The 23,478-nt window shown below is 41.1% G+C and overlaps 1 protein-coding gene and 1 long non-coding RNA gene across 6 annotated transcripts in view; one reads left to right on the top strand and one right to left on the bottom strand.

Moving 5' to 3' along the window:
* The first annotated feature begins 462 nt into the window (after positions 1-462).
* The window catches only part of GOLGA4 (golgin A4), a 55,782-nt gene continuing 32,766 nt past the window's right edge, over positions 463-23,478 (top strand). For 2 of the 5 annotated variants that reach the window (XM_082192698.1, XM_082192697.1), the window contains exons 1-12: positions 464-796; positions 4,089-4,181; positions 6,214-6,312; positions 10,116-10,178; positions 10,985-11,299; positions 12,500-12,547; positions 13,235-13,291; positions 17,069-17,167; positions 17,952-18,090; positions 18,861-19,048; positions 20,055-20,138; positions 20,836-20,983. In XM_082192698.1, the coding sequence (XP_082048824.1) occupies positions 695-796; positions 4,089-4,181; positions 6,214-6,312; positions 10,116-10,178; positions 10,985-11,299; positions 12,500-12,547; positions 13,235-13,291; positions 17,069-17,167; positions 17,952-18,090; positions 18,861-19,048; positions 20,055-20,138; positions 20,836-20,983 (1,435 nt within the window). In that variant the 5' untranslated portion in view covers positions 464-694. Of the gene's footprint in view, positions 797-4,088; positions 4,182-6,213; positions 6,313-10,115; positions 10,179-10,984; positions 11,300-12,499; positions 12,548-13,234; positions 13,292-15,431; positions 15,646-17,068; positions 17,168-17,951; positions 18,091-18,860; positions 19,049-20,054; positions 20,139-20,835; positions 20,984-23,478 lie in introns of those variants that run through there. The other 3 variants (XM_082192700.1, XM_082192699.1, XM_082192701.1) reach the window with 3 other exon arrangements.
* LOC309515245 lies at positions 11,142-15,278 on the bottom strand. Its single transcript, XR_014212353.1, has 4 exons — positions 15,030-15,278; positions 13,179-13,336; positions 12,407-12,518; positions 11,142-11,277 (listed from the first exon to the last, which is right to left on the bottom strand). It is a non-coding gene; the product is annotated as an uncharacterized lncRNA (long non-coding RNA).

Genomic DNA, 23,478 nt, shown 5'->3' with positions numbered 1-23,478 from the left:
CATTAACAACTTCCCTACGCATGCACTTAGCCCCTTTCTCATGCTAACCAGCAAGAATATGCGTCTGTTAGGTTTGACTGCCGGTCTCCCAAACACCCCACACCAAATGCATTCTCACTATTCCGTATCAAACTCCTTTCTCTTCCCAAGCCATGTGCCACTGTTGGCAGGCGCTGAGCATCCCTCCCCATGCATCAGGCGAAAGAAAGCGGGCGTAAGGGACAGTCCGGATCAGGCCCCATTCCACCTGCTGGAATTACACTTCCGAGCTGCCAAACCTTTCGAGGCGAATCGAACTGTCACGTCGTCCGGAGGAAATTTGGGCCTCGCCCTTCGCCGTAGCCACTCCATCCCTTTCCACACCCCCCCCCCGCTCTCCCCGTTACGCTTTCGGAACCACGTCGGCCGCGCATGCGTGCTGGCCCTGCTTACTCACCTGCCGCCGGAGCGAGCCCAACGAAGGGGCGGGGGTGGGCCGCCGGGTCAGCGAAAGCGGCGTCAGCGGCCATTACGCCCCTCCTCCTCCTCGCGCCGCCTTGAGCAGGGGGGGAGGGGAGAGGAGCAGCGGCCGTGAGGTAAACCTGAGGGGGAAAGACGTTCCCGGCCTCGGCCGACCCCACCTGGGCCCTGGAAGAGGCCGAGCGCCCTCGCCTTTCGCCTCAGCCCGGCCGAGAGCTCCTCTTCCCGCGCTGCCATGTTCAAGAAGCTGAAGCAGAAGATCAGCGAGGAGCAGCTGGCGCCGGCAGCGGCGGCGGCGACGCGGAGTCCCGGCGGACGAGGCCCCGGCCTGGCCCAGGTGAGGCGGCGGCGGCCTTGCGTGGCTCGTCTTCATGCCCTGCGAGGGTCTCTCTTTCTCGCCCCCCCCCGCGTGGCCCTGACGTCAAGCGGGAGCGCGCTCCCCGCCCCCTCCCGACCTCCGCTGCCTTTGAGGCTCCTGAGGGAGGCGGGGGCCGCGACGTCCTTGTTTGTTTGTTTGTTTGTTTGGATATGCAGAACTGTAACTGGTTTTGTGGAGCAGATTGACACGTTCAGCTTTTCACATGATTAAGTTCAAGGACATAAAAGAGTAAATATGGGTGGGCTTATAGTGATTTACCCTCTTCCACTATGTCACCTTTTCTCTATAGAATTGCAGAATAGGGGGCCAGCTTAGCCTAGCGGTTACTTCGGAGCAATCTTTGCAGATTCAACAATTGCTTAACAGCAGTTCGATACCCCGCGGGTGCTGTCTGGTTTTAAATAATAATAATAATAAAAAATTCAGAATAAGATAAACTGATGGTGTTGGTTGGTTACATGAGCATTTGTTTGCTTGTGTACGGCGTGTGTGAGGAGGAGGGCTGTCTCTCACCGCTGCGGCCTGATCCTGCGCCCACCTCACTCGCCTCACTGGGTGCAGACGGCCGCACTTCCTTCCACGCAGGTGCGGCATACACAGGACAGCAGCCTCCGTGACCCACCCCGAGCTGATAACGTCCCTGACACCGGCGTGGTGGTGGAGGAAAGATTTAGAAGTGTTGGAAGGGACCCCGAGGGTCATCTAGTCCAACCCCCTGCGATGCAAGGATCTTCATGCCCAACGGGGGACTCGAACCCAGGACCCTGAGATTAAAAGCCTCATGCTCTACCGATTGAGCAATCCCAGCAGTTTTAGTTGGATTTAGTTGGGGTCGTTCCCCCCCCCCCCTCTGTACAGGAGGGACCTAAATATACTACTTAGGATTGTAGCCTGGACTTAACAGGTAGTAAGGGGCGTGTCTGTCTTTCTGTGGGTGGGTATTTTGTGTGTGTGTGTGTGTATACATATACACACAAATATGCACACACACACAGACCTACACACATACACACAAATTCATATACATATAACATCTGTATAGACATACATCTGTGTGTGTGTGTGTGTGAGAGAGAGAGAGAGAGAGAGAGAGAGAGAGTCCATAGAATTGTAAAGTTGGAAAGGACCCCAAGGGTCATCTAGTCCAACCCCTGCAATGCAGGAATCTCTGCTAGATCATACATGATAGTTGGCCATCCAACTGCTGCTTAAAAACCTCCAAGGAAGGAGAGTTTACTACCTCTGGTGGGAGTCTGTTCCACTGTCAAACAGCTCTTCCTGTCAGAAAGTTCTTCCTGATGTAGAGTTGGAATTTCCCTTCTCGGATCTTGACATCATTGGTTCAGGTCCTAGCCTCCAGAGCAGGAGAAGACAAGCTTTCTCCATCCTCTGTGAGACAGCCCTTTAGATAGTTGAAGATGGTTATTCAGTCTCCTGTCAGTCTTCTCTTCACCTGGCTAAACATACCCAATTCCCTCAACCGTATTTAAAGCCCTGTTGGTTACACTTATATTTGTGCCTAGTCCATGCCTTCAAAGACCAAATGCAGCACATCCACCGTCTGCGCCTTCTTCTTTTTTTCATTTAAAAAAATCAGAGCCTGCTAGTAGCACTATATTTCATTCTATTAGCTCTTTGCTGTACAAAGAGTTCGTTCCAGCCCCAAGCCCTTCAAAGACAGAACATCCAATGCACAGAAATTTCTTTTTACATAGACAATTGCGGAGGATGTCTTTTGATATAATCTCTGGTGGCAGGAGCAGTGAGTGCTTGAAAGAGGTGGAGCCGGTTGCTGCAATCCCTGCTGGGTATCTGGCAAAGGTGGAGCAGGATATGCAGAACTGTAACTGATTTTGTGGAGCAGATTGACATGTTTCACATGATTAAGTTCAAAGGCATAAAAGAGTAAATATGGGTGTGCTTATAGTGTACCGTCTTCCATTATGTCACCTTTTCTCTATAGAATTGCAGAATATGATGAACTCAAGGGGCTGTTGGTATTGGATGGTTACATGAGCATTTACCCCAAGTGATCTATAATTATCAGTTATCACTTTATTGGGGGGGGAGGGAGAGGACTCTGAACTCTACAAGCTTCAGCTCCTGACACCCCTGAATTCTCATCAAATCACAACCCCCCTTCAAGTAGTTAAGAGGTTGTATCCAAAAGGTGAGGAAATCTCCCCTTCTGTAATTTGAACACTGGTGAGTTGTAGTTGGTGGGGCTTTCCTGTACTGTACATCTAAACTTGGTACGGAGTGTTATGAGCAAATTTGTACTAATTAGGTTTTTGTGTTCATTGAACTTTCATTGCAACATTAAGCAGCATACTACATGGTCTATATATGCAGAATAATGAGGTGTTTAAAGTGCTGAGATGGGAGACTGGATTACAAAATTGCATCAGTTTCTGGTGGAGAATACTTTTTTTGAATGCATGTCCATATCTTAAAGATTAATCTCATCCACAATCTTGAAGATTAGCTCATCGGGAAGAGATTTGTGTTGGCCTTTTTGCTACTGTACTGATTTGTAGGGAGTTTTTTCACGTAGGGTTGTATTTAAAATGTGATCACCACTTGCTGTCTGAACTGGTACAGTCAGTTCTACTAGCATAACGCATAACCACTTTATTCTGCTGCATGTTGTGTTTCTTTAGTAAATTTCTGCCCCATGTTTTAGCAGTCCTCTTGTGGTGACTGAATAAAAAGAAAAAACACAAACAGAACAATATAGAATAAAACAGTGTAGCTGCAGGAGATAATGATGGCAGATTAAAATAGCATTAACTGATTTTTGAAAGGTTTTAGAAAAGTGAAAGCATTTTTCTTGGTGCCAAAATTACATCATGGGGAGAGAATTCCAGAAGCAGAATCCAAGAAGGCCCTGTCCCTGATTTCCATTCACTTTGCCTCCAAAGCCATGGGCACCTGAAGAAAGGCTTCCAATGAAAATTTAAAGCATAGGCGGGTACATAGGCATTATTTGACAGGATGGGTGGTGACCAGCCCATACATCTAGATTGTTACTCGCTGTGTTGCTCTTGAATGAAATTGCTGATCAGTTAGTTTTGGTCTGTTTGGCATTATTTTTTTTCAGTTTCAGGGTTATGGCCTACAATCTTGAAATCCTTGTTATTGCAACTTGGTGGCAGGTACCCCAGCTAATGGGTGCATGTAACACTGCATATGGTCAGATTGCTTGTGTGTTGGAACAAGCAGTTCTTCATTTCTGTTACTTCTTTTGCAGGGATCCTCTGCATCTTCACCATCAACTTCCAGGAGTAGAACATCTTCACTTGAAGAGCAAAATGATGAAGGCACTTTAACTCCCAACAGAGAGGTAGGTGGAAACCTGTTGCCTGAAAAAGGGTGCACCCCAAAATAATCAACCCCGAGAAAAGTTGATATAGTACAGCAAAAATCAATGAAACATTAAGAAAATTGCATGTTAAAAATATATTCGTCAAAGGGTAAGTCTATCACACAAATCACAGAATCGTAGGGTTGTAGAGTTGGAAGGGACCTCAAGGGTCATCTAGTCAACCGCCATGTGATGCAGGAATGAAGAAGAGATATAATGCAAGGTAATGAGCACCCAAACTTGAGAATAGGATTGCAGTGTTACGGGGTTGAAGTATAGGGGCTCCTAAAACAATTGGGGGCTTGTTTTCTGTTTAATTTTGTATCTTTAGTTTGTTCAAGGGGATGACTATTCCAAGTACATATTTATCATTTCTGTCTGTATTGCACACCACTCTGAAGGAAATTAACTAATTCTGTTATGGGCTTTTTATTACTTACCATTGGACAAATAATTTCTTGTGAAGAGAAAAAGTCATTTTTCATTAACACTGTTTCTTAGGGGCCAGGATGGAAGCTGGGAAAGAATGGAGTGTGCAAGTGTGCAATCCACTTGCTGTTGCACGTTTTCTTAGTCATGTTTTTACGCTTAGAGGAGTTAGGGAAGAGGGACAGAGCAGGGTGTTGAAACAAGGGAGCAAATCAATTTTTACCCAATTCTCTTTTCTTTACAGCCCTCCACCGGAGGGGAGGATGCAACAAAAAAGGGGAGATTCAGGATTGATCAGTGTGTGCACGCTTGGGGAAGAATCCTAATTTCCTACATGGGTTGCTGTTTATCCTGCCTTTATTCCTGTTCATTTGTAGAGTGACAGTCAAGTTGCCAAACCTTACTTTCATACACTTGATTTTGAATAATTATTAGTGAATAGAGCAAAGGACAGCTTTTGCTAGTTAGAGTAGAGCCAGTTTATCAGTTTTGTGACTAGCAGTCTGATACCATCAGATTTAGTTAGCCAGCAGACCTTAGTTAAGTATATTAATTTGGAAGATGACTCATTGCCATCTCTTCTGCAACCCACTATTCTTCTTGACATATTATTTCTTTTGGCGAATAATGCACAGAGCAGGGGTCAGCCTGAATTTAGTATTCAGCATGATTACACATAATCTGTTAGTGCATTCAGCGTTAATGCTTATAGCCACAGTAGTTTAGAATAGCCTTTGCCAACCTGGTGCTCTTCGGATGCCTTGCGCTACCACCTGCCCAAACAGATGTGCTGTCTGAGGCTGGCAGGAGTTGTAGTTCACAACTGGAGTGCACTAGGTTGTTCAAAGCTAGTTTACAGACTTATACGATTGTCATGCACTTTAAAAATAATTCCTGAGTTATTGTGTATATTATAGTTGAAAGGTTTGTTTACAACTTACGTTACTAGTTTAGAGAAGTAAAGGAAAAATCCTGCGATTATAATGTCATGTGAGGCTTTCCCTTTTCTCTGCTGTATTTTGATATGTGTATGCTTATACTGCTGTCATCATTCATTTAAATAATTTGGAGTGCAATGAAATACATTGGGTAGTGCATGTTAAAAAGTAGATCTTTGCTCGTCATACATTCCTAAAACAAGGATGATAATTAGTGAATTCTTGGAATCATAATTTATTGCTGTGGTAGTCTCTCATCCAGAGCTCTTTCCCCATTAAGTATTGACTTGTAAATATTGTGACCATGCACATATATGCTTAAGTATGTAGATGATACTTGACAATACACAATTATTTTCATTTTAAAAACTCTAAAATAAGGCTTGACACTTTCTGTTGTTTATATTCTCTCATGTCCATATACATGCATACATCTTGGCTGGTTTGAGTGCTCTGTTCCACTTTCAGTGTGTCCTACTCAATAACTTTCCTTGGTGCTAGTGATACATACTTTGGCAGTTTTTGTAAGCATTATGCACAAACATTTCTGAATTCAAACTGCAACATGCTTTTGTGTTCCTTCCCTTTACCTTATTACCATGTTTTATTTTTCATTTCCTTGCTTTTTGCAATGAATGACACAGCTGCTAGCTGGGATGATATCAGAGCCTGCTTTTCTTTCTGAGTATACTGTCTTTGCTTTGGATCCCACCAAACGACATAAGCCACAGAGTGAAAGTGTGGTGAGTCCCTGCCCCTGTTCTGTCCCTCATAGTGACACCCTGACTTGGACAAGAGGATATTATAGGGGAAAACCAGTGCTTCTTTTGGTTTATAGTCTCACTAAAGCATACTGAGTGCCGTATTGCTAACCCTGCACTAAAATTCAGGGCATATTTTTGCTTAATCAAGAGTTAAGCAAACCAAGTTATATGATAACATCGGCTTAATTTAACATATAAATTAACATTGCTTTGCTTTCAGGCATTAATCACAAAATACCTTTGTAGTATTGGTGATAATTTTAGTGTGTGGTTCCTTTAATTTTTAAAAAAGCTTTGCCATCTCCTTTTTCTTTATAGTAATAGACCTGATCTTAAAAAAAAATTGTTTGCCTGGTATCCTTGAGAGTATTGAGGAACAATTATTTTCTAGCTCTAGTTCTGTGAAGAATATGTTTTGCACTTGCTCAGAGAGAGGTTACAGAATGAGGACAAGCAGGAGGATGAAGAATAAGAACATGAGAAATGGAACTGTTGCTCCCTGATGTACAAAGGGTTCCTTTTGCTAATTTATTCCTTTTTCTTTTTTTTTTTTGACCCTGTTAGAAATGATGGGTGACTGAGAATAGAAACTTCCCTTGGAAATTAATCATTCCACCGTGATCCTTATGTCACCATCTTCAGTTGGTGCCCCATAACAATTAGAACAAGCAGATGAGGCCAAAATTAGGTTTGGTATTCCAGGCCAGCTTGCCTTCTTATAACTTAACTTCAAATTGCTTAAAAGAATGCACTGTGATGGCATTTGGACATAGCATCCACAGTATTTGTTGGAATGAAGTATATATAATAGAGGAGAAACGTTTCCCATAGGTTGCTTTTCCTTTTCATTGTTGAACTGGTATCACCTGCAGCAGACAGTTTATTTTTTTAAAAAAATATGTTTATAATTGTAAGTAGATTCTGTATTACATTCTCCCAGGGGCATCCATTGATACTATGAAATCTGTAAGCTCCTTTTTTGTATTAACTAAATTAACTACGCAGCCTAGATGGCACTGGAAACAAGTATTGGCTGGGGCACAGAGGAAGCAGAGTTCATGCAGACGGTGTGTGTGTGTGTGAGAGAGAGAGCTTTGTTCCACATATTTAAGGTAAAGGTAAAGGTACCCCTGCCCGTACGGGCCAGTCGTGTCCGACTCTACGGTTGTGCGCTCATCTCACTTAAGAGGCCGGGGGCCAGCGCTGTCCGGAGACACTTCTGGGTCACGTGGCCAGCGTGACGAAGCTGCTCTGGCGAGCCAGCACCAGCGCAGCACACGGAAACGCCGTTTACCTTCCCGCTATAAAGCGGTACCTATTTATCTACTTGCACTTAGGGGTGCTTTCGAACTGCTAGGTGGGCAGGAGCTGGGACCGAAAGACGGGAGCTCACCCCGTCGCGGGGATTCGAACCGCCGACCATGTGATCGGCAAGTCCTAGGCACTGAGGTTTTACCCACAGCGCCACCCGCGTCCCAGTTCCACATATTTAGATTTCTTAAATAAATTACATAATTATCCCAACCTAATTGGATTTTCTCTAATGTAAGTCCTATTATCTTTGACAGAGTTGTTTAGGTAAGCATGTTTACGATTATGACCTTATTTTAATTTCAACTTTGACTGAGTTACAATTTGTATGTGAGAAGTGCCTTTAAGTAATCACATGGGTCCATCAGTGGTTGGTGATGAGATGAGCTACTTGTTTGAAGTGGCACTTCCTTCCCCTCTGCTGCCACCTTTGCAAATCTACTGGTAAGCTGGTTTAGGGCAGACTGATTCAGTATGAGAATGCCATTGTTTATGCACAAAAGTCCTGAAGCAAGCGGGTAGCATTGATTACACCTCAGTGAGTTGCTCATTGCTTTATGTTCTGGGTAAGTTTTGAATTAGTGTTGAATAATAGAATCCCCCTGGCACTTTTTGAGAACACACTACGATAAGGCAGGGACAAGGAAGATGATCCAGCTGGCAGGCCGAATCCAGAACCAGTTCACCCTCAGCTGACCATATTGACAGAAGGAAGAGGCTGCCCACCTGTCAATTACCTGATGTTATGTGATCCAGTGATCCAAAATCCAAGCTGTGGGAGCAAGCAGGACCTTATTTCTGATCTTAATGCTGTGATCCCACAGCACTAAGACTGGAGACAAAATTTGCTTCTCCGATAATAAAAGGTAGCACCACAAGCTTATCTGTTATAGACTTAACAATGCTAAAATGTGGGTTAATCCTTTTTGAAGAGCAGGCATAGGCTTATATCTGATCTTAGTGTTGTGGTTCCAGGCAGATACTTCTCTCAGATCTTAGTGATAAAAGCTGTCTTTCCTTTTTTGTTAGTCTTGGATAGGAGACCAACCTACTGGATTGCTCCCATTGGCTAGTTCACACTTAACACTAAGCCAGACCATGGCTGAGTATGATTGTGTGAGCATGTGAGTATTTATAGCAGAAATTGCAGCATGCCCGTTCCTCCTGTGGTCCTCCTACTGCTGTGCTACGCAAAGCCATGGTTTGGCTTAGCATCACATCCAAACCCAGGTCTACTGTTTTCCTCACTCAGATAAAAGAACAAACCCTGGCTACAGCTTGTAGTTTGTCTGGACAAAGACAAATGGGGTGGGGCAAGAAGCAAAATAGTAGGAGAAAAAGTTTAATATTCAGTAATAAAAGGACAGTAGAGACAGTATAACCAAGGACTGCACTTTTGATGAAAGACCTGAGAGGTCTAAAATACACTTGATATTAAACTGAATATGCTTCTGATTTTCAATATATTTCTTTTTGTTTTATTTTGCTGACAATATAATATTTTTAAATGTGTGGGCTTAGTGAGTTTAAAGCAGAAGAGGGCATTGGACTGGTGCTTTGTAAATAGCAGCCTCCATGCCTTGTATCAAACGCTGTTGAACCCGAGGAGGCTTTGCAGAGCAAATTGTGAGATAGGTGGAAGTCAAATAAAAGAGAAAAATTCCAAAAGCTGTTGGATGTACCTAAAATAGTTTTTTGGATCTTGGCTAGTATGGTTAAGCAAAATGTAGTACAGTATAGGAAGTACTAAAAACATTGCATAGTTTATGCTAAATGTTCATTATACTAAGTAAACATTTTTATATCTGAAGAATGCTGTGCAACTTGTAACAATCTCTGTAAAATAAGTTTGGATTTGAGAGCAATCACATTAATAGCTTTATTTTGAAATATCCTTTCACCCTAAAAGTGCATTTTCCAAAGAAATGGTTGAAATTACAACATTCAAAAGGTGTAAGTACTAATCTTCATAGTTATTTTAATGGGATTTTTGTGTATATAAGACTGATGTTGTTATCAGCAAACTTTATTTCCCCCTATTTAGTTCTGCCCTACCATCTCTGAAGACTTGTATAGGGAATGATAATAATCCAAAGTTGTATGCAGTAGAATGTTTTCATGTAGGGATTTTGCTGGTCATTCAGGAGACCTCAGAATCGGAACTAGACCTCTTGCTTGTCAATTAGCATAAGGAACACATCTTATGATAAATTCTCTATACCTTTTCATTGTTGTGCTAATTCATGTAAGCACAATTGCTTTATAGTTCTGTATTATGGGACACTTTCTGGTTAATATGCTTGTTTCAATTTGCATGAATGCATCTTAATAAGCAGTTGCAAAGTAAAAGTACTAATTTACTAAAAAAAAAAAGTAGATTGCCATGTATATTATTTATATACTGCAAAATTGCTACTTAGGACACTGTGTTCTAATTTTTTTCTTGAAATATTTATTTTTTCAACTTTTAGAATGTATCTAAGCAAGCAACACCCAGCACTAATAATAATGAAAGTGAACCATCTTCCCCACAGGTATGTAGCATACAATATATATTTTATTTTATTTTGTAGCTATTGACTAACTTCTCGTTTGTGTCTGTAATGTCTTGGTACTAAAGCAGAGGCGGCCAAATAGCTTGATGCTTGAGCTTCAGAGTGTCTTAGGAAATACATTATTTTTATGCTTCTTATATTTTACTGTCTCATCAAACTTGCCCAATTTAATATAAACTATATTTGGGACGCGGGTGGTGCTGTGGGTAAAACCTCAGCGCCTAGGACTTGCCGATCACATGGTCGGCAGTTCGAATCCCCGCGGCGGGGTGCGCTCCCGTCGTTCGGTCCCAGCGCCTGCCAACCTAGCAGTTCGAAAGCACCCCCGGGTGCAAGTAGATGAAAAGGGACCGCTTACCAGCGGGAAGGTAAACGGCGTTCCGTGTGCTGCGCTGGCTCGCCAGATGCAGCTTGTCACGCTGGCCACGTGACCCGGAAGTGTCTGCGGACAGCGCTGGCTCCCGGCCTCTAGAGTGAGATGAGCGCACAACCCTAGAGTCTGGCAAGACTGGCCCATACGGGCAGGGGTACCTTTACCTTTACCTTTATATTTTACCACTTCTGGAAATGATCGGTTTGCTAGATAAATAAATAAATCAAAATGTATTCATACACTGATGGAGTACTTGTACTTCATAAGCGTCAAAGAAAAGTATTTACTTTTGGAAGTACCGGTAAATTTATAGTGGCAGTGTAACACTTTACATGCGTGCCAGTATGTTTTGTTTGGTGTGTGTTAAGAAAATGTGGTCTAGAAACTCAGGCAATGTCTTGTGTATTCACAGCCTAGTGACGTCCAGTCTTTTGCACAGAAGATTCAGATTCGAGTTCCTTCGATGGAATCATTGTTTCGAAGCCCCTTAAAGGAAACTTTGTTCCGATCCTCTTCTAAAGAGTCTTTAGTACGGACTTCTTCAAGAGATTCCCTGAACAAACTGGACTTTGATTCTCCTGGTCCCACGTTTGATCCACCATCTGATGTGGAAAGTGAAGCAGAAGATTTGCCCGGAAATGTAGACAGCCTCCCCAAGGAACAGCTGCTGCAACGGTTGCGCAGGATGGAACGAAGTTTAGGCAGCTACAGAGGAAAATACTCAGAGGTAGGAACATACTTGAGTTTTTTAGTGAGCCATGTGAAAAACTAATGTGGGACGAACTAACTGAAGGTGAAACAAGCATTTGTTAACAGAAATTTAGGGCTCCCCCCCCTGCAGCCTCCTTTGCCCTCCCTGTCCCTCACCCCTCCAAAGCAGGTTTAGGGTGTGCTTTGATGAAGTTTACACTCCAGTAACCAAATATATGTTAAAGTCTCAAAAGATTTTAGACTTGCAGGCCCAATTCTGAATAACTGAGTAGTTAGGCAAGGCTGTATTTTGGCCCCTACCCTATTTAATCTCTTTTTATCTGACCTCCCATTATTTCTTCAGAATGTAACCACTAATATCCCTTACAGTGGTGCCCCGCAAGACGAATGCCTCGCAAGACGGAAAACCCGCTAGACGAAAGGGTTTTCCGTTTTGGAGGTGCTTCGCAAAACAAATTTCCTATGGGCTTGCTTCGCAAGACGAAAATGTCCTGCGAGTTCCTGCGGGGTTTTTCCCCTCCCCCCCTTTCCCAAGCCGCTAAGCCGCTTATCAGCTGATCCTAAGCCGCTTAACAGCTGATCCGCTAAGCCGCTTATCAGCTGATCCGCTAAGCCGCTAATAGCGCTAATCCGCTAAGCTGCTAATGGGCTTGCTTCGCAAGACGGAAAAAACCGCAAGACGAAGAAACTCGTGGAACGGATTCTTTTCGTCTTGCGAGGCACCACTGTATTTAAACAATATCCCAGTTTTTTTATTACTTTATGCAGATGATGCAGTAATTATCTCACTTTCCTCTTTGGGTTTAAAAATATTTAAGAGTTTCTCAAACTTTTGCTCTATTAATAACCTCAAAATTAACTATGATAAGACAAAAATTATGCAATTTACAAAGAGAGGGAACCCAAAAAATTGGATAATCAATGGATATCTAATACAAGAAGTTAAGCATTTCAATTATCTGGGAATTGTATTTAAAAATAACATGAATTGGAACACACATATCTGTGCTGCAATAGCTAAGGCTAAAGTGTGCTTTGATGTATACAGTATTATAGTATAGTAAATTCAAAATGTGTTGGTGCACATTTTTATAGGGAGTGAGAAACAATAAAGCTCAATGACCTGGCTAAAGCACATTGGGTTTCACAGTAAACAGTTTGTATAGACACTTCTTCAGATTCTTCTTCATTGTCAGCTGTGTTTTATGTTTTTCAGCTGGTCACTGCCTATCAAACTGTGCAAAGAGAAAAGAAAAAGCTGCAGGTAAGAAAAAAGATTTAGGATATTACCTGAACATTTTTTATAGCCTTTTCTTTGCCAGGCGACACTTTTAAGGGTGTAACTTTAAATTGTGCCCAGTACGCAACAGAGAGTCTTTAAATATGGTTGTAATCCACAGAAGTGTTCCTTTCCCCTGATGTGACTATTTCCCTGGAGTCTCCTTCAGTCAAGCTCCAATAAGCCTATCTGAAAACTAGATTCCCTGCACCCCTAAAGGCTGTTATTTCTGGCCTAAATTATTTTGCCACTGATCATGACTATCACAAAAACCTCCTGACCAGAGGCAAAACAGTGATGACAAAGACGAGTGGGCATTAGAATTGCAGTAATGTGCTTGTCTGTTTTAGGAACATTGTTAATAGGAACAATATTTTGCAAAGCTTGCAGTCTTCAGGAATTAAAAGAGATAGCACAAAATTAAACTGGAGCAAGGATTGCCAAGGAGGGAAATGTTGGAGGGATAAGGAAATTAATTCCTTAAGTTTAAGGAAGTACAAACTGCTTCGTGCTTAATTTACGTCTAGACATTTCAGATTTGTATTTTAGGGGAAATATAGCTCTTGAACCGGAGCTTGATTTTTAGTGGCAATGCAAAACAGAAATTGTTACTCACATGTAGCTTTTATGTATTCAATATTTCAAAAATCATCTTTCTCTGTTTGTTTTTAGGGAATATTGAGCCAGAGTCAGGATAAAGCACTTCGCAGAATTGGTGAACTTCGGGAGGTAATACTTCATTTCAGTTGTGCATGCAATCTTACAACAAAAAATCTGAGAATTGAGTTTACATGATTAGCTATGTCACAGTAATAAAGCGCAGTAATAAAGAGTATTCAGGTAGTCAGCATAGGCCTTATGAAGATTTTACAAAAAGCAAATATCTTTTCTAATATCTTAGCAGTAATTCTCAGTGAATGGACACTTTCTGAAAAACTTCACACACACAGTAGAATAATAATTGAGGCAATCAAAACAATAACATATTGGTATATTATAATAACTAATACATATACTTTGTAAAAGCAAATCAAATAAAATATTGATGATATTGGTATAGAAAACATGTGTAAAATAGTGAAACCACAATGACGAGGCCATTCACTGAATAATCTAGTTATTGTTTTCAAAGGTAGCATCGCAATACTGTATAAAAACTGTTTAGTGCTGGTCTATTTAAGGTCATATATACAACTGTTTAGCCAAGTCTAGTTGGAGTATTATGCATTTGGGGGGGGGGGGTTGTAACACGATCTCCCAAATTAATTGCCAGGAGACAGAACTTACGGCCATAAGGAAAGGGATCTTGAAATACGTTTTCCTTGTTTCTTCAGATGTATTCCCTAGATTGTACGTCTTGCCATTTTCACAATTCATGTTCATTTAAAGAACCATTTACTTAATCACTCCCCACTACCAGTACTTGTTTTACTGCCAGTTATCAGGCATGATGGGAGTTATAGTCCCACAACAACCGAAGGGCCACAGGTTAGCCACCCCCGCTTTGCAGTGTTATCTCCAATGGTGTCACTGATTTTGACAGTAAGTTTTCAGTCAGCAGAATGGGTAGGAAAGCAGTTTCCTAGAGGTGTACTAGGGAAGGGGCAAGAGCTGAAAGACTCTTCCTCCTCCTTTTTGGGGATGGAAGACTTAGCGTCAGCTGAGATACAATCCTCAGACTCTACAAATACTGCAAAGCCAGAAATCCTTGAGTTGCTTGCCTACTTCTATTCATTTTTCTGTTATGTAAATTAAATTGCAAATCTCTGTTCTACTGTACAAACATTATTTGCAGCTGCTTAATAAAGTTAAAGCGTTCTAGCACATCATTTTGTACACTAAAGCCCACTAATTTATTGGGACAAAGTACTTGTGAGTGCTGCAGGATTTGCAGCATTACTTATTGCAAATGCATGTACAGTGGTACCTTGGGTTACATACACTTCAGGTTACATACGCTTCAGGTTACAGACTCTGCTAACCCAGAAATAGTGTTTCAGGTTAAGAACTTTGCTTCAGGATGAGAACAGAAATCGTGCTCCGGCAGCGCAGCAGCAGCAAGAGGAGGCCCCATTAGCTAAAGTGGTCTTCAGGTTAAGAACAGTTTCAGGTTAAGTACGGACCTCCGGAACGAATTAAGTACTTAACCCGAGGTACCACTGTAAATAAATCCACTTTCTATTGTGCTTTCTACCAGCTAAAGAACCATTCCTTAAAGAATGATGTATTCTGTTACCGCTTAATAAATGTGAAATTAAAGTATTAAAGTTAATGCTAGCTTTGCTGATTCATGTCCCAAAGTGTTTGCAAAATTGTTAGTGTCACTTTACATTACTGATGAGTGTGTAATGGAGAATAGGTACCTAAGATAGATATTGTCCATGAACATTGGTTATTTGATTTTATCAGGTAACATTGCAATGAGCTGGGATTTTCTGTTTGTTTGAGGGAGCAAATGACCACTTACTTAAAACAGCAGGGGACTCTCTATTCCCTGAACACTTTGCTCTGTTCCAGTGAAGCTGCAGCATCATTTGACATAACTGTAATAAATGTAGATGTTTATAGTTCAGGATATTTAGAAATCAAAATAATGAGCAATGTGTTTAAAGTGGGACAGTGACATCAGTCACTACATAGAAAAGAATACCACAGCAGTTGTCAATATTCCTAGCTATTGGTTGACTTCAGGATATAATCTGCTGTTGAAACTAGTATGACACATTCTGCATGCAAACTGTCACAGTGATGTCACTGGGTTCCGCCTGGTTATGTTCAACTAGGTTGCCATAGCATCAGTGAACTCCTAAGGTCATGAAGTGTGCACATGTTAACCAATCTAGTCTGGGGTAATTTTAGATGGCTGATGTGTTTAGATCAACGATAAGACAAATGATTTTAGGAGATGACTTGGCAAATACAAGATGTCGTCAGATATTGCCAAGGCCTTCCCCAGTTCTGTTCATCAATCCTTGTGGAAGCGTGTATAGCTGTTCTGTGCAGCAGTATTTATGCCTTTTAAGCCTCCTTTTTGGATTACAAGAAATTGGCCCTCTTTTTTGCCATGTGGAGTGTTAATTCAGGTATGTGTATATTTTGCAAATAGTGACTTAATATCATAACATGGTTTTTAAGCATAGAATCCAAAGCATTTCTTTCTATAAACACTCACATTTTATGAGGAAACAGCAAGAAACTAGACCTTCTAGCAGTTCTGTTCATCACATTTTTGGAATGCTGAAAAAGATTTCTCTACAGTCTTGTCAACTGGCCACAGACATAATTGGCCGAGCCATGTGTTGTCGTTAGGTTTTTTTAGCTCTTGTGTGTTTACCATCAGCTTGCTATGCAGGAATTAATAGGTGGCATGGGGCTGTTAAAAGGAGAGTTAAAAGGGTGCTTCATAAGTTGGCAATCCTGTTGCTCTATGAACTTCATTAGAAATTAGTATGAGCTGGTTCACATTTCTTCACTGTTTGAGTAGCAAAAATCTTAATAGCTGCAGTCATGAATTTGTCACAAGAAAATCATTACCTATACACATCTGGGAGGGGATTGTAAACAGTGAAGTCAAAAGGAAATAAATGCTGAAATTTGCAGTGATAATTATAATATGAACAGTGGTCATTCACAAAAAAAACAACACAAAATGAAAACCAGTTGTTTATAGTAGAGTCATTCTGTCAACTAACATCATTTCAATTTCTTACCAGACTTTCAACCATACTTAGGGACTACGTTGTAGGGCTTGAAACACTAATGTGAACACCTTGAATTGGGCCTGGAAACAGGCAACTAGTAAAACTGCTTTAGTTGAACCTCAGTCAGTAATCTGGCTGTTGTATATTATAGATCAGCAGAACTTTCCATGTCATCTTCAAGGGCAGCCCCAGGTAGAAGCAGTAATCCAGTCTTGAAGTTATTAGAGCATGGAGTATGTGGCAAGATCTCTGTCCAAAAGGAGACATAGCTGGCAAACTAGACATAGCTGGAAAAAGCACTTCTAGCTACTGAGATCACCTGAACTTCCAGTGGCAATGCTAGATCCAGGAATGCCCCCAAGCTGTAGATCTAATTGTTCCAGGGGAGTGCAACCCTGTCCAGAAAAGGCAACCTCCTGGACTTGAAACCTTAGAACACACCAGACCTCTGTTTCTGCAGAATTCATTTTCAGTTCTTCAGCCAACATCCAGCCCATCACTATCTCCAAGCACGGGTTTAGTACTTCACCTGCCTCTCCCAGGTAGGTGTAGAACAAAGTAGAAGAAACAGAGACTTGGGTGTTATCTGTGTATTGGTGACAATTCACTCCAAATCTGTTTGCAGTTGCATATAGTTATTGAATAGCATAGGGGACAAGATGGAGCCCTGTGGGACACTACAGGAAATCTCCCTGTCTGAATTGTGTGCTTGACCACCCTTCTTACAATGTAGGGATAGCCCCCTGATTAAACGGTTTTATTATTATCAATTAAAAATATTTGCAAAATGTATGTTCTATTTAAGGAACTCCAGATGGATCAACAGGCCAAAAAACATCTTCAGGAAGAGTTCGATGCATCTTTAGAAGAAAAGGATCAACTCATCAGTGTCCTGCAGACTCAGGTATCTATGTTTGGTCAAGAGAGATGCTTCCAAAGTACCCTGGAAGAACAGTTAGTTGTCTTTTCTTACAGAGTGTACTAGCTTTGCCAAGAGATAGCATAATCTTTCATCTGTTTCATTCTTTCTAAGTCAATTTCCCAATTGTTTTGTTGATGGGTTCAGGAGAGAGGAACAATTGAGGATGGAGAAAACTGCTGCTTGGTCTGCATTTTGGACCAAAATTTACACTACCTGGATGAAAGCATAGTTTGGAATGTAATTGTCCTTCGGATTTTAAGCATATCAGAATCTTACTGTCATAAGCGTTGTGCAGATGTAATGGAGGGGATCTTGAGGAGGAATGGGAGGAGCTGAAGCTAGATGTCACCAGGAGAGTCCTAGCAGGATGGGAGAGGTGAAATTCAGGACCCCAAGAAGTGCCCAAGCCAGGGGAAGGGGTAGACAGCTGGATCCAGGGGAGGGACCAAGCAGGTTGACAGGGGAGTGTTCCATCCCTGTGACATCACACCTCTAGTCAGATACCTCCTGCACCCAGTGAAACCTCCTGTCACTCCCCTTAGAGTTGTTCCTCTGTGTCTCACCTGGACCCCACTCCCATCTGACCTTGTCTTCCTCCTCTGCCTGCTTCTGTCTCACTCTCCAATATGCCTCCAATGGGCCAGCAGCTTTTCAGAAGTCTGACACTGTGCTGTAGTTCACCTGTCAGCAGCCACGTGAACATTTTTATTATATGTTAAGAAATGTCAGACAGTAGCTGAATTATATTACTTTGTTGTTTTTGCAGGTATCATTACTGAAACAACGATTGCAAAATGGCCAAATAAGTATTGAGTTACCTGATCCAAATGTTCAGACTCAACCAGAAGTTCAGAGTCCAACAAAAGATTTAAACACAGAGAATGCTGTGCAACCAGAGAGTCCTGGTAGGTTGGTGTAGTAGAAAAAGAGTGTAAATATCTTGAAAATAAGATACTAACAATCTTGTGCTTTCATTTCATCAAGTTCTGTTGAATAACTATGTTTCCTAATACAGATTTCCAGTTCAGTGTTGATAGGGCTTTACAGCTGCATTTTAGATTGTTGATAAAATATTGATGTTAAGATCTCTTATTGAACATGCAGGAGATTTTAAGAACTTCCAGACGATGTTACTATGAGAGCACTACGATAGTATTCTTTATTTATTTAGTTCACATTGGCCAGTATCCAGTTCCCTTGTTCCATTAGAATTTATGCTTGTACAACAGAAATTCCTTTTCCTCCTGCATGCACCCCTTTCTCTCTGGGAGGAGGAGCGAGATGTTGCCGAGGTAAGATGTGCTTATCAGAGCTCCGCATATTCCCTTTCAGTTACATGACAGGGGTTTGCTTTGCTGGCTTCTCTCCCCCCCCCCCTTTTGTTCTTTTTAAAATTTCTCCTATCGAAGGCAAGGTTGTTTTATGTATTCCGGCAACCCCAGATCTGCTCCAGAGGGTAGGAAGAACCTTCAGACAAGATTTAGGGAAAATATGGGCGAAGGAGAGTGGGGAGTTCTTTTGTGCAAGCAGAAATTGTTGCAGTAACAGAACCAATGACTTAGTGCTATTTTGGATATAAACTTTACTTACCTCACACCTTTCTTCAGTCATTGTATTCAAGCGTTTTTTGTCCAGGCAATCATATTGCCCAAACATAATTTTCTGTTTGATGTAGGTGGTGATGGGGATTCTGCTAAAACTCTAGAAGCTCTTACTCAGCGAGTGAAACGTCAAGAGAACTTGCTCCATCGATGTAAAGAAACAATCCGCTCATATAAAGAGCGCTCGGTACAGCTAACCAATGAAAAAGAGGCACTTCAGGAACAACTGGATGAGAGACTTCAGGAACTAGAGAAAATAAAGGTACTGAAAAATGACTTTGTGTATCAATTCACACAAGGTCAAAATTTTCTTTGCTTAATTGATAAAGCAAAAGATGCCAGATGTCACATCCTGAAACATATTGTAAAATTCCTGAATGCCCAAGGTAAGGGCAAGACATGGTTTCGATTCTATTAAATGGAATAGTAATAATAAAAGATGTAGACTATATGTCAGAACCTTCCAGAACTGCATATCTTAAATTGCACATTTCTTATTGTGTGTGCTTATTAACCTAACTTAATTAGACTTCAAAGTAGGTTTGTTGGGTTTTTTTTATTTTCGTATAAGCATGCAGTGATGTTTTTATTCCGGAAGGAGAAACATGGTCCTTTAAATTTTCAGCAGAGTGAGATACTTTATGCACAATTGGGAGCAAGGCTGTAGTCCTTGTTACAATAGGAGGAACTGGATGTATTTTACTCTTTATTTTATTTTATTTTTGATCTAGTGTATGCCTGAAAATTAAATTTTTAAGTGAGTTTTATACTAGCCTCCACATTATTCCTTAAGAAACTCTAGGAGCCTTTTTGGGCAAGGAGCATCGTATAAATGTTTTAAGTAAAGCTTGTACCCTCAAAGTCTGTAATGTCTGATATCAGTATAACTTCAACAAGGAAACAAATATTTTCAGCCTCCTCCCTATATAACCAGCATTTATAAGGAGCAAAAGGTATCTTAATGCAGAGGATTCCCAGAGTTGTGTGTGTTGATGTTCTCCAGTGGGGAGCTGAATAATAGTATATATTCAAGTAAGAAATACAGGCTACTCCTTGTTTTGATGAGGGTTGCTTTCCAGGTCATTGCATGCGTTGGCAGGGTAAGCCTGCGCTTTTTTCATCCCCTTCCCGGGCTGAAAGTGGTGTGTGCATCAGCAGTCACATGCAAAATGGTCATTCCCTGTACTCAAATGTGAAGCTTTGGTGGGTGAGGGGAAGAGAGTTCTTGCAAGGTAGGTACACTGCTTATATTTTAACCTGTCTCCTAGGATCTTCATATGGCTGAGAAGACCAAGCTGATCACTCAGTTACGTGACGCCAAGAACTTGATAGAACAGCTAGAGCAAGATAAAGTAAGCAATATAGATTATTTTAAAATTCCTGAAGTATTGTATGAATAGTGCTAATTCAGGCATAAAAACTGCATGTAATTTATTTTGCCGACTGTCTTGAAAATAATTGCTAAAATGAGGATATATGAGAGAGCGACGCAGAGAGAGAGAGAATTGGATGCAGACTTTTTCTTCTGTGACCAGAGCAACTCCTTCACAGAAGGCTTTAGATCCAGGGGAATCCTTTTCTTGGAAGGAAGGGGAGGTAACTTTTGCCAGTTCCCTTCTCCCCCTGCAGCTGTCATCTCCAGCACTGGTCTAGAGACTGTTCCAACAGGAAACCTCCAGAACAGATTGCATCTCTTCTCTTCTGCTGGGAAGAGCAAAGTCCATATCTAAGCCTGCTGTTGCTCTTCTTAATGGTCTTTGACTTGTCATAGATGTGGGGCTGTGCATGCACATAATCAGTGTCTGAGGGTTGTTGTTTTTTTAAGTTCTACCAGTAATCTCCAGATTGGAGATATAACCTCTTGGTTATAGTTGCTATATATTTGTCCAGTACTCGGCAGTGTTTTCTTCCTCACAATGCTTCTGCACTTTCTTCTAATGCAACAAAGAGGTGCGGAAGTTGCATAACAATAACTATGTCTTGTTTATGAGTGTGTGTATTTATGTTTCCACACAGCACCCTCCTTATCTGTAATTACCCATTTTATAGGGCATGGTAATAGCAGAAACCAAACGGCAAATGCATGAAACATTGGAAATGAAGGAGGAAGAAATTGCCCAGTTGCGTACTCGCGTCAAGCAGGTGGTTATGCAAGGTGAAGAGTTAAAAGAACAGAAGGAAAAGTCTGAAAAAGCTGGTAAGAAGTTGTGGTGATTGTTCCTTATCCAAGCAGGAAACATTTCTTTGGCATCATTTGTTTGCACTTTGTCACTAACTGTCGCAACACTAACACTAACTGTCCCATTTCCCTGGCCCATCAAAATTAACAGCACTGTTTGACTAATGGTAGTGATAGTGCCTTGTGGAACTTGGTGGAAACCTGCAGCCATCCTTGCTCTACTCCTTCCTTAATTGCTTGTACAGAAATGAAAGAGGCAATAAGTTGGCAGACAAAACAGTTCCAACATTCCTCATTTATAACATAAACATGTTAGGGGGGAAATGCTCAACCCTATCATGGAATCAGAGCTGGCTAGGATGGTCCACATAGATTTAAGCCACCTCATTTTGAATAATGTGCTTCTGCAGTGCCTTACAAGTTGAAGGAGTTCGATCAGTAAGTTTGACAGCAAGTCCTGTGATGAGGAGCCACCTTACTTTTAAGTTCCACGCAGCAGCTAAAACTCTTGGCATTCAGTAGTAGTCATACCAATAGCTTAAGCATGAAGTCACATGCTATGAAAAAGAGACACTCCGTTCCTGCTAGTTAGTCTGACCTAGATGAAGAATTTCTTCCCGGTATTAAGCATGATGTAGACACTGAATGTGGGGACAACAAGAGACCTGGTGGTCTTTTGAGACCTGGTGCAGACTATCTGCAAGCCATGTTTTTCATATTTGGAAGCAGCCTTATGAATGCACTTTCTTGCAATCTCCATCCAGAGCACTTTACCTCTTCCCTTCTCTTCCCAGTGTTAACCATGGTTATGCATTATATGTGCACTAAAGCTATAGGTAACCAGGGGTGGCCAACTCCCAAGAGGCTGAAATCTACTTTCTGAATTAAAATCTGGTAGTGATCTATCCTCGTTTTTGGGGGGTTCAGCTCAAAGTTGTTGAGTTTCTGTGGGAGGGAGCCAGTGATCAACCACAGATGTCCAGTGATCTACCTGTTGGCCACCCCGGGTAATGCCAGATCATATTTCTATAACTATGGATTGCAACCACTTCAAGCCATGATTTTCGACTCAGGTTTACAAAGTAATTATGGTTTGTTAACCAGTGTTGACAGTGCAGTAGAAATTGCTCATGGGAAGAGATAATGTGCAGCCATGAGGATGACTCAAATTTGCAGCAGTACAGTTTTATGCCTGTATTTTCTATGTTCTTAGTCACTCCACACATCCTACCTCCAGACTTAGCATTTCTCTTCTCGCTTGTTAAACAGAAATAGTTAATTGTGGGGGAAATGGCAGATAAACAGAGTGGAATGCAAAATATTATCTTTTACAAATTTTTCGTTTTGATATAAAATGTTAGATAATACTTTACAGAGTTATTGCATCTATTTAATATTAAGGATAGGTAACATTTGATATGCTTGTATTTCTAAGTTGTTGAGAGACACAACACAGACCTACTTGTTTTGATTTTTGTGAGTCAGTAGGTAGGATTGCGTTACCAGTGTGCAAATGTCATTGCAAATGACAAGTCATTGCAACAAGTCTTGTAATAAATATATATAATAAAATATGCTTGGAATGCTAAACTTTGAAACTAAATGAAATAAAACCATAACAGTTCAGTTCATATGTCAGATTATTATTGCAGCTTTTCATTCTGTAATAATGAAAGTATTGTGTTAAAATCTCACTAAGAATCTTATTTTTGTGCATCCACACATGCCAATAAGTGAATCATGGTGCCTTTCCCAAGCCTTGTATGAACAGGATTGGGGTAAGGGATCTCTTACTTATATCACTCAACTGCTGCTTGCAGAGGGCTTTAGAAAGTAAATTCTGTGCTTCTCAGGCAATACCTAAAGTGAGTGCCTTCAGTTCAATGTATGGTAGTTAAATCTCTTAATGCCTTGGAATATTTGGCGTTGTTTTACAGCTCTTGGAAATCGGTTATGTTATAATAACTTGTACATTAATTTCTCATAATTCAAACTTTAGCATTATACCAGTATTAAGTATTCTGCACAAAACATTGTGAGGGTTCGCCAGTGTTTGGCCATGTAAAACCATTTCAGATAAATCCTCGTAATTGTTTTCCTTCTTTGCATAAAAGCTATTTCATTCATAGACAAGAAACTCTTTTATATATTCAGGTGCTTATTCAAAATCATTATTGGTGCAGGTTGCCTAAATGTAAGAGAATGTTGTTTTGACTAGATGATTTTTTTTGTTACAGTTCTGCACTTCCATTTCTTGCATACTTGTTGAAACAGACTAAATGAGTATTTCTTAGTCTGCATAATTTGGTTCCATGCTGCTTTCTCCTGCTTTCACCACTAGATAGTGCCATAAGTTGAAGACATCAGTTAATGTGGCATGAAAGACTTAAAAGAAAGAGGTAAAGATAGCTTTTATTGCACCAACTCTAGTTGTTTATGAAAATTTGTTGCAAGCTTTTGAACCACACCTAGGTATTTCATCAGTGCAAAAGCAAGGAGTTGGCTTATGGCTG

The sequence above is a fragment of the Podarcis vaucheri genome (assembly GCF_965113315.1).
Source record: "Podarcis vaucheri genome assembly, chromosome: 12".
In the NCBI taxonomy this organism is placed as follows: domain Eukaryota; kingdom Metazoa; phylum Chordata; class Lepidosauria; order Squamata; family Lacertidae; genus Podarcis; species Podarcis vaucheri.
The sequence above is the reverse complement of the archived record's forward strand: the minus strand, read 5'-3'. Positions and strand labels throughout refer to the sequence as shown.